We start from the raw sequence: 10,614 nt of genomic DNA on the forward strand, positions 1-10,614 counted from the left end.
AAATGAAGGCTTCCAGCACCTTTTAAGCATTACTGAGCTTCGCAGAGGCAACTTCCTAACACTAAAATCATAACACAATTAAACTTCCTGTTCAAACATTGTCGTTACAGTAGTTTTACTTGGAAGTGTATCACGTGCTGCAGAGAGAGGAGGAGAGAGATTGTGTAAGCAACTCTGAGGGTGCAGCCCTGCCACACAGGGAAGGAAGGCTGGTGCTGTGGGGCCCTGGGAGTCACGGCAGTGCCTGCAGGGGGTGGAGACAAGGCAGCGGGCCCACCATTAACACCATGCTCCTGGGGATCCTCGTGGTGCTCTTCTTCATCCCCACCGCTGATGTAACAGGTAACAAAAAACCCCCATATTTCAATCATTTCCCCTATTTTTTTCTCACTTTGAAGGTCTGGGAAAGGGGAGAGGCAGCACGCTGCAATTGGATCAACTTGATATAACCAAGAGGCCAATTTTTTTCCTGCCAGAAGTATCCCTCCAAGATGAGACCCAAGAGCTTTCTTTTAATTTGACTTCTCTCTAGATCCATCTGGAAATTGCATGCATAGGTAGAGGGGTGTTTATTTCACCTACCCCCTGGGCTTTACAAGTTCTGCTCACAAGTGCCTTTTCTTGGGGGCAGCGGGTCTGAGCAGACCGTGTACCAGCACATCCCCAAATCTACTTCCAAAGCTTTAGGTTTCCCCATGGCCTGGCTTGGTGCCATGGGGTCCGATGTTGAGTGCAACAACATCCTCACAGGATCAGCAAATAACTGCTCAAAAGCAGAGTTGCTTACTGAGCTCAAAGATGGAAGGATGGGACTTGCCAAGTTTCTAATTTTTGCATTGTTTAGTGGTTTACCGATACCTACTAGACATCTAGTTCCTTTCTGAAGATCTCTAGTAAAAAAAAATCTTTTTGAGATTTTGAAATCCTGAGTCTTAGTGAATCTTCCTGACTCTTCAGTTATTGTGGCTGAGGGTATTTATCTTGGTGTTGGCTTGCTGATGCAGTGTTCCTATGTTCAGACCTAAAACGTCTTTCCAATGGGTATGTTTATGCAAAGCAAGGCAATGGATGCTGGCTTTTGCTAGGATAATCTTCAGACAGACAATTTTTCAGACTGCTGACTGTGAACTGTTGTTATGGTGTCTTCTCCAAATATCAGTGTTTTGTATTTTCCAGGGAAGTTACAGATAGGAATAAAAATCTGGTTTCCAGTGCAAAATTTTTAACATAGAGAACACCTTAAAAAGTCACTTTTCCTAGCATGAGAGATGCAACTGAATCTATTTTTTTCTCAGTTCTACATTATTCTTCCATAGTTCTTTTCCTTAGTGAAGGCATTGTAGTTTGCACGACACTGTGATATACATTTTTAAAGAAATCATAGGGGTTTTTTTCCTTGTCCTTTCCCATGTTTATAATTCTGTGTTTGCAATATCATAATTATTTCCACAGCAGGCCCCTGGATTGTCAAAGAAGACACTAATTCCAGGAGGGGATAAGTATCAGCAGTAGGTTAACAGTTCTGAACACATTTCCGTGAGGTGTGAACAGCTTTTAAGCAGTGCTTTTGAATTGCAACAAAATAAATCACAGTGTGTGGTTCTCAGACACAGGCGTTATGCCATGGCTTTATAGACACACATACACTTGCTTTGCATGAAGACCTTGTGTTTCTCCAACAGATTCACCAAGATTGTTCAACTTCTTAAAGAGAAGCACATGAGGTCATTTTCTCCTTCATCCTTTCCCCATCTATTTTCTTCACTCTTCATTTTCAAGATGGTTGGTCTTTAGTACATGGAAAACATTAAGGCAAGTCAAAACCCTGCAGGACTTCCTCAAGCCATGAAGTGCACTATAAGCCTCAGGTATTTTGGTTTTGGAAAATCCACAGAATTCATCCTATTTTTAGACTATACCAGTGGCTGCTGCAGGTTGAGTTTAAATCATAGAAAGGGACTTGAAATACTAGTTTAGCCATTTCCCTTTTGCAGAAACACTAACATTTACAAAGTTTGTCCTCCTCCCCTTTTTGCTGGCGAAATAATTACCTTGCTGCGGACTGTTAGAGAGGCAGCTAGATTAAGTGTCTGGTATTTTGTGAAATAAGTAATATAAGGAGGTTCCCACTGCAGTGTACCACAACTGACCTAATCCTTATATTATGTGCATAACCTTCTGGCTTATGGTCTCTGGGGTTTAAAATCAACTTCTAACATACCCAGATTACCAGAATGCAAAAGATGGATGAGGCAAGGTTAGCCGAGAGTAGGATGACATCAACTAATTCCTGTTTTAAAAAAACAAATCACAAACTGCCAAGAAAAAGCCCTATGCTCATACTGGGTTTGATTAAAGCAAGAGTGTCACCTTTGGGTGAGTGGGCTTTCTGAAGTACTCCTGTAGTACTTGCAGCAAAGCAGGAAAGAGCCAAAAGGAGAGGATCCCCCCAGCTGCCCATCACACAGCTGGGTGGCCTCAAACCAAAGTAAATGAGAAGGACCCTTGCATCTGGGAAAGAAGAGTAAAATGAACAACAGTTCAGTTCAATAATTGAACAACAAACCAGCAGCAGCAAAACCAAAATAGCTTTGTTTAGAACATACCTGTGTGCCTTTCTGCCTGTGGCTTAAACAAATTCCTTTCAGTTTTTTCGGTTAGGTTTTTTCCCTATCCCCCCAGGGAGTTAGGTGGGCCATTTCTTTCTTGTGCTTACAGAAATGTCAACTTATTTTAGATACTTTGCTCTGGAAAATAGCTTCTTGAAGTCAACCAGCATAAAAAAAGGAAGAAGAGTACTAAATATTTTAGCAGAATATTTTTTTCCAATAGCTGATGATGATTCATGAAGAGTTCTGGTGAAAAAAAAAACACCTCAAAATAGTTATTTTCCATACTTTGTCAACTCTATTTCACTTTCTTGGCGAATAGAAAAAATAAAAAAACTTCAATGAAGTTTTGCTTGAATCAGGTTCAATGATCAGAGAGTCAGTTTTTTACAGATATTATAGATGGATGGCATTTTGTTTCATGATCCAAAACCCCCTCACATGTGATTACAAGAAATATCCAACAGTACAAATAATCTATAAAAAGCTTCACAAGCATTCAGAGATCTTACACACCATTGCACATAAATCCTAAGATTGTGAGAAGGCTTGCAGCCTGTGTACACTGTCTGAAATGATTTTACGTTTTTAAAGTCACTGCTTTTTGAAACTGTAAACAATGATTTTTCTTAACTGGTATTTTCCTGGCTGGGTTAGGCCAATATACAGATATTTATTACTACACAGCATGGCTGAACACAGCTCTGAAGTGGCAAACATAACCCTACTTAGGGAAATGGAAACACCAACTAAATGTTTCAGAGTTTCACCATTTAACAAACCCAAAATTACACTTATAAAGAAAAACTGTCTCTCTGAAGGCAAAAGCAGCCTCAGCCTATGTTTGCTCAGAATGGGCTAGATCCTACTAAGAGTGTAGTCAAATCCTATTCAGATCACCTGGGAAGTGAGGGATGTTAGGCATTACTTTGTCATTCCCAGGAAACTAGCACATATTTTAGTATGACTGACTTTCTTCAATTCAAAACAACCTCCAAGTCCAGAGGAGGAGGATGACAGCAGGGCTTCTCCAGCATGCTGGTGGGGTAAGCCTGCCTTGCCCCTGTTGGCATTGCAGCCCAACCAATTCATGTGGGGCTAATGAGTCTTCCTATAATCGAAAACAAAAATCTCTCCTTTAATTTAGATTTGAACTAGCAAAGCCACTTTGTGAAAGTAGATTTGGGTGCTTAGCTTCAATCATGTAGGAGCTGTCTTCATTTAATGACCCACAAATGAGCATTTCCCACTACTCAGCCAGTCTCCATCCCAGCATCAGCAGTATGGAGCTGGGTTATCAAGCCTAGCCTCCAAGACAAGGCAAGCAGATTGGATTATAAAGGCAAGGGGTGAAAATAAATTGAAGGAATTTATCATTTTAGGTGGGTGTATCAAAAGAGACTAGTTGCCAATTAGCACTGTGTCATGGCAGGGACATAAATAGTCCAGAGCTGTAGTTAAACAGTGGAGTTCAAGGCATGAACTCGCAGGTCTAAACATCAGGAATACAGGTTAGCTGATGACAGCAAAGGAGAGGGCGTAAGTCATTGGGGTCTGCAGAAGAGTCTAAGTAACATCTGAAGGCAGTCCCTCAGGATGGGATTTTCAGTGTTCTATGACTTTCCTCTGGCCACAAAGAAAATATGATCAGGCTGAGCAATAAATCCATTCATTTTCTGTAAGTACTTGCAATGAAAACAGGCAAGCATTTTTTGAAGTGTAATGCTTCTGTCTGTTCTGGGACCCTATTTTGGTTTTCAACTCTGAGACAGAAAAGGTCTCCCCTGAAGGTGTATTCAGTCCCTGTGACAATCAGTGTTGTAGTAGTGCACAAATACTGCAAAGCAGTAGAATAACTCTGTCTCATGTGAGATGTGTAGAATTCTGCTGTGCTAAAGGTGGGAAAATTCTCCTGCAGATTTGCAAATTGCCACATAGGCCAAAGATCAATTTTCTGGCCAACAAAAATATAATCAAATACCTTGTCTAAAGCAGTGGAATCCAAACCTCACCCCTTACTAGAATGCCTTATAAGCCTATGTGAGAGCTTTTGTCGGAAAATGCTGATTCAAGGAAACCAAATTGTTTTGCTGAAATGTCTTCGTTTTGATGAAAAGTTACCACAGGCACCACCTTGAGTAAAGATTCACCTTCTCTGTTCTTACTTAGCCACTGTCCTAGGATTCAAAGATCCTTGTTTCTTTATGCTGGGAAGCCTGGAAATGTTATCCTTCATCCAAAGTTTCACAGTGTCTTGGTTGCCTGGAACATGGAATTTCAGAGCTGTTATGAGCTTTCCTCCACCCCCTCACTAACAATGTTGAGCAAAGAGATGCAAGGAGGATAGGCTACAATCTTTCTTTGCTAAAGATAGGCAGTAGAGCATTCCCTGTCTCACATCTCCTTCTCTCATTTGAAGCAGGAGGTGGTAAATGAGACTTTCAATAAGAGAATTAACAACTTCAGCAGTTTCACAAGTTCTGCTGGTAACTGGAGAACCTTCTAGCCAAAGGTTGTTTTTACTGCCCACACCCCAGCACTAGTCCTTGCCGTCTCATGCATCTTGTGTTTACTCCCTGGACCACATTCATCCCAAAGGAATATCCTGCTCAAGAGGCTGGAATACTTCATCTTTTTGTGCAGGCATGAATACAGTAAGCATCATTTGGTCCTAAATATTGTTAAAAACAATTTTAAATACTAATTTTCTGGGCATTCTGGTTCTGGTCTCCTTCCCACTTCATTTCTCTTACTAGCCTTTTTGAAGTTTCTACCACATGGATTAAGTAGAAAGAATCTATGTTTGCACCACATTTTGAGGACAAGAGGCACAACTGTCATTCTAACAGCCATAGTGATTCTCAGGGATCTGTAAAAGACTATCCAGACCTCATATTAGCTGAGCTTGCATAAGGACTTGAGCAGTCATATAAAAGCTTGGGCAAGTCTCTAGATTAAGAGCCACAACTCCCTTCTTCTTACTTAGGTGTTATAATTTGAAAAGAAGGGCCTCATTTGTGCAGGATGACTTTTCTTGGAAGAAGCTGTTGTTCTGCATAGTCCTTGCTATGTTTCATTGTTTGGCAGATGATAGCACAGAGGTCTACATGTCAGAAAACATTTCCTGTTTATGTAACAGTCTGGTCAATTAAAATTCAATTATACATTCATGTGACATGCTTTTTTCAGGTTTTTTTCAAGTGCTAAGTGCCAATGCAGTGTCAGATTAGTCAGCTCTTGAGTCCTTTGAGAGATTAAGAATCTACTACAGCCGCTGGCTAAAGAAATTACTTATTTTACATTAAAATGATAGCAGTTCATGCTTTAAGTGTTCATTGCCCAAGGTCCAAACCCTTGAAATGGTTCAGCAAATCCACCTGCAAACTCTTCAGGAGTCCTTGAATTAAAAAGAAAATGTATAAATAATATTCTCTTATCTGACTGCAGTGTCAATTCATAGTATTTTCACTCCATAATGTTCTCCAGGAAACTGCTGGCTAAGTAAAGGATAGACTAAGAGAGCCTTAGGTATACACACAAGCACACAGGTGCAGGCTAGGCTTCTGAGCTCCGATGTTAAATCTTAATCACAGGCTGCTGTCTCTGCTAGTGTTCTGACTCTGAATAAAAACATTCTTGATCTCAGTCTCCCCTAGAGACCGTGTAATATTATTTACATGCAGGTGGATTGCTGCAACAGTAGTTCCTGTGAGAAACTGCTTCTGCAGATGGGTGGTTTTGTACTCCTGGTAGGGAGTGTCAGCAGGGGAGAGGAGATATGGAGAAGAGTTGCATGGGAGGATGTGGGGTTCTGAAGTCTCATACTATATTTTATAAACAAGTGCTCTTCTCACTTTCTCCCCTCCCTTCCAGAAAACAAGATTTTAGTGGCTCAGCATCCTTTGCTCATTGTAGCTAACCAAACTGCAACCCTAGTTTGCAACTACACATACAATGGGACAGGGAAGGAATTTCGAGCTTCGCTACACAAAGGAACGGACAGTTCAGTTGAAGTTTGCTTTATTTCATGGAACGCAACAAAAATTAGGAGAAATTCAACTAAAGAATTCAACTGCCAGGGGGATCATGATAAAGACAAAGTCATCTTCAATCTTTGGAACATGAATGCCAACCAAACTGACATCTACTTCTGCAAAATTGAGGTCATGTATCCACCCCCCTACGTCTACAATGAGAAGAGCAATGGGACAGTCATTCATGTGAAAGGTAAGCTGAGAAACCACTGTAGGCCAATATCCTCCCTAAACACACTCCCTACATAATGGCTGGAGGCAGTTTGTTTCCTAAAAAAAAAAAAAGTTGGATTGCCTGGTAAAACAGCATTTCTGCTTTGGACTTCCTGAAGAAGAGATCTTAAAATGATGATTAATAAAAATGACACACTGGAACAAGGAATAAATAAGCAGAGATTGATGTTCTTAATTTCATGTACTTAAAGTTTTCTTTGCTCTTTCCTTAAAGAGACACCCACCCAAATACAAGAGCCTCAGTCTGCAATTCCTTTGTGGATTCTGGCAACAGTGACTGGAATTCTTGCACTCTACAGTATGCTAATAACTGCAGGTTTTTTTAACTATTGGGTAAGAAACTTGTATTTTCCTTTGCTCTGTATGCTCTAGTAGTTCATTTCTCAGGCTAGACTTGCCATGTTTACTACCAACTCACTGATACCCCTTCAGTATAGGATGACAGTGTTCATCCCAGCTATGCATGCACACCCATGGTGTACCCCAAAAGAGCTGAAACACCAGATGCTTTCCAGGTGGGTCGTCAGAACTCTGCGGTAGAGTCCTACAGCAGATAATAATGCCACAGTGTTGGCAGTGCCCAGCAGACCAGCAATACCAAGACACCTCTGCCAGCTGAACCTGCCAGGTTCAACAGGTACAAACATTTCTAGCAAAACCCTATAAGACTATACTGACAGGAGCTCACCTACAATAAAACAACCTACAGGGAGTCCTCAGCCCAGGACCATCTGCACTGGTGTCTGGTGCCTATCCAGCAATTCTCTGAGCAACCACTGTTTCTGGCAGCTTGACTACAAGGGAATAGCAGCACCTGGCTCTCAGTAGTCCCTTGTCTGTACATACAACAGTAAGAAAGCTGAGACAGCCTTATGGCTCATAATTTTTACTTTCTAACCTCTTTGGAGAGTTGACTGGCCCAAGTCACATCCAGTTCTCCCCCTGGCATGATACAGGGGCAGCAGAAGGACATTTTCCTTGACAAGTCTTGGGACTGTGATCTCCAGAGCCAATTTACACTACTAACTCCATGTGAGAAAGACTTGAACATGGAGAACTCAATTCCTTGCACTCTTACTTTCCCCTCTATTTTTGTTGTTAAATAGCAATTTTCAACACAACGATTATGAGGCAGCCTGTATAAAGGGTCCAGAGTCCCTGCCAGGTTAAATGTTGCATGTATACAGAAAGCCACTGTCACTGCTAGCTGAAGCTTAAGATCTGCTAAGTGTTTCACAAAAGGACACTTTCTCAATCTGTGGCTATTTCTAATGGAAAACAATCAAAGGGGGCACTGCCGCAGGAAAATGAAAAGGCCAGTTAAGTGGTTCTTCTTTGTGTCCTATTGTAGAGGCTGACTGAGGAGAGCTGAGAGGATTACTCGAGCAGCTGCTGGTGTTACAGTGCTGCACTGCTGTGGCTGTGCTGCAGATGAGATGCTATAGCTTCAAATCCATCATTTACAATCTGAACCATTATCTCTGTGCTATATTCATTTGCTACCTAATGGCTTCATACTTTGCCACTAACATGTCCGCCCCCAGCAAGGGTGACAAGGCTGCATTGCCATGTGTGCTGTTTGCTGCATCATTTTTTACCTGCTGTTATTACTGCTATTAGTATTCTTCAGATAATATGTATTCTGATTGTGGATGTATTTAGAGTGTTGTTGAATGTAAATACAGCTCCCTAGAAGACACTGTGAATTGTAAAAAAAGGTCCTAATTGTGGTACTAGACAGACATGGCAAGCCTGATCAGTTCCTGAAAGCAGCTAAAGATTTGTCTATTTTCATACAGTTCTGCCTTCCCTGAAGGAAAAACTGCTTTCCATTGCAAAAGTAGCAGTCTTTCATCCTGTAACAGCCCAACAATCACTCATGCTAGCAAAATGTCTTTCTCCCATGCAAAACTACCTCCTAGGTGAATCAGAAATCCTGTATTATGGAGATGAACACAGAGATAAAGCTTTGTATCTAATGCTCTACGTGCATTGACTGCATTACATGGTTTAAGCAGTATGTAACTTACATTCGACCCTTTGCATATATATAACATTAATGTTAAAAAGCTTAAAATATTTCATAGTAACTGCCCCACTCTGCATATACAACATAATTCAGCCATCAGATTTCCTAATGCAAACCTCCTCCAATTCCGTGGCATCATATGCATGAATACTACAGCATATGCAACTATTTCTGTACATGGGAAGGAAATTTCAGTTAAAGGAGATCACGAAAGAGGGTATGATCACTATTAAGGAAAAAGCATGGAAGCACTTTACTTACCCCTAATCAATAAAGCCTTAAGCTGTGTAAAAAACACCAAGCTTTTGCACAGCCTGCAGCAGTCAGAGGCTGAAATGCTGCTGTAGCCACATATTTCCTCTGTGATTTTAGGCAAATTATTTCACCTGTCTTCTGCTACTCTTATTTCTAAAAGAGCCGATTCCTCCCTTGTCTCACGTGGGAATTATAAGCAGGAATCCAACAGTGGAAATGAGATTTTTGAGGTGCAAATTAGGAGACATAAAAGATTAACATCAGCTCTGATTCTTTCACTCCTTGAAGGAAGGTTCAGAACAACATATGCATTGTGTCTTACTGCTGTAAATAGTAGGAAAACCATAGTCTGGGCAGATTTTTCATGCTTGTATTCTGTTTGAGTTAAGCTAATTTCTCTTTACTTCCTAATAAATGAGGACAGCCTTCACAGCTGAAACTCTGTTTCTGCTGAATCATTCCACAGATGAGAGAGGCAAGATGATGGTAAGAGGCATCAGTTTGTATCACTGGTGTTTAGCATTCCTTTACCTGAAGAACTAACACTGTTAATCTCCCACCAGATAAGCTGGATACTTACTTTTAGGTTGGGCAAATTCCATAGATTATTTGATGAGAACATGTGTTCTAATTCTTTTGTAAATGTATTTAAATCTGAAGCCACCTTACAAAGATGCCAGCTTCCCTGAACAGGGACCTAGGGCCAGAACTGTCAGCAGTTAACATGAGAGTTTTCACGGTTGTCTTCACCCTTCTCTCACAGCAGAAATCCAAAAAGCATATGTACCATCAGAGCGACTACATGAACATGACTCCCCGGCACCCTCCGTACCAGAAGAACAAGGGTTACCCATCCTATGCACCAACGCGAGACTACACCGCCTATCGGTCCTGGCAGCCCTGATCCCACCAGGAGCCTTGCATGCTTCTAGCAGACACTTGCTCTAGGGCATGGAAGGACAGCCTCTCATTTTCTCATCGTGTTTGTTGCTATTAATTACAGACACCTACACCATAGCAAGTGTTTACGAAATTTTGATCTGCTAAAAGAAAACCAACAAACTAATATTAAAAGGGGGGGGGGGGGGGGGGGGGGGCGGAAGGGGGGAAGTAAAAAAAGAATTTTTCTCCATGATGGCTGAAAATGAGGCCCAGCTTGTGTTGAGGGCTGTCAGTGGATAAGACGGAAAGATGGCATCAGACTTCAGAGCTGGTTTCTTCCTAAGACTTGTGGTTTTGCTCAGCTGTTGGAAGAAGCAGAACTTCTTATCTTTTCCAATAACTACTACTACTACCTTAGATTTAACCCTTAACTTCCTTCCCTGTATGTGTAATCCTTCGATTGTTACTGTTAAACCTGGCAAAATGTAAAAAATAATATTTTTTTCTCTGTAAGACGAAGATACAGTTTGAAGTTCAAAACACATGCTTAAAAGAAAGAGGAAAAGGTCAG

General features: G+C 41.1%; 1 protein-coding gene across 1 annotated transcript; it reads left to right on the top strand.

Moving 5' to 3' along the window:
- Window positions 1-278: 278 nt before the first annotated feature.
- Window positions 279-10,065, top strand: CD28 (CD28 molecule; the record flags this gene model as incomplete). The annotated part of the gene is made up of 4 exons (XM_084209563.1): window positions 279-342; window positions 6,483-6,836; window positions 7,092-7,210; window positions 9,925-10,065. Exons 1-4 carry the CDS (start codon window positions 288-290, stop codon window positions 10,063-10,065), a joined length of 669 nt encoding a protein of 222 aa, XP_084065689.1. The 5' UTR covers window positions 279-287.
- Between the last annotated feature and the right edge of the window lie 549 nt (window positions 10,066-10,614).

This window comes from Fringilla coelebs (genome assembly GCF_963513975.1).
Source record: "Fringilla coelebs genome assembly, chromosome: 7".
In the NCBI taxonomy this organism is placed as follows: Eukaryota; Metazoa; Chordata; class Aves; order Passeriformes; family Fringillidae; genus Fringilla; species Fringilla coelebs.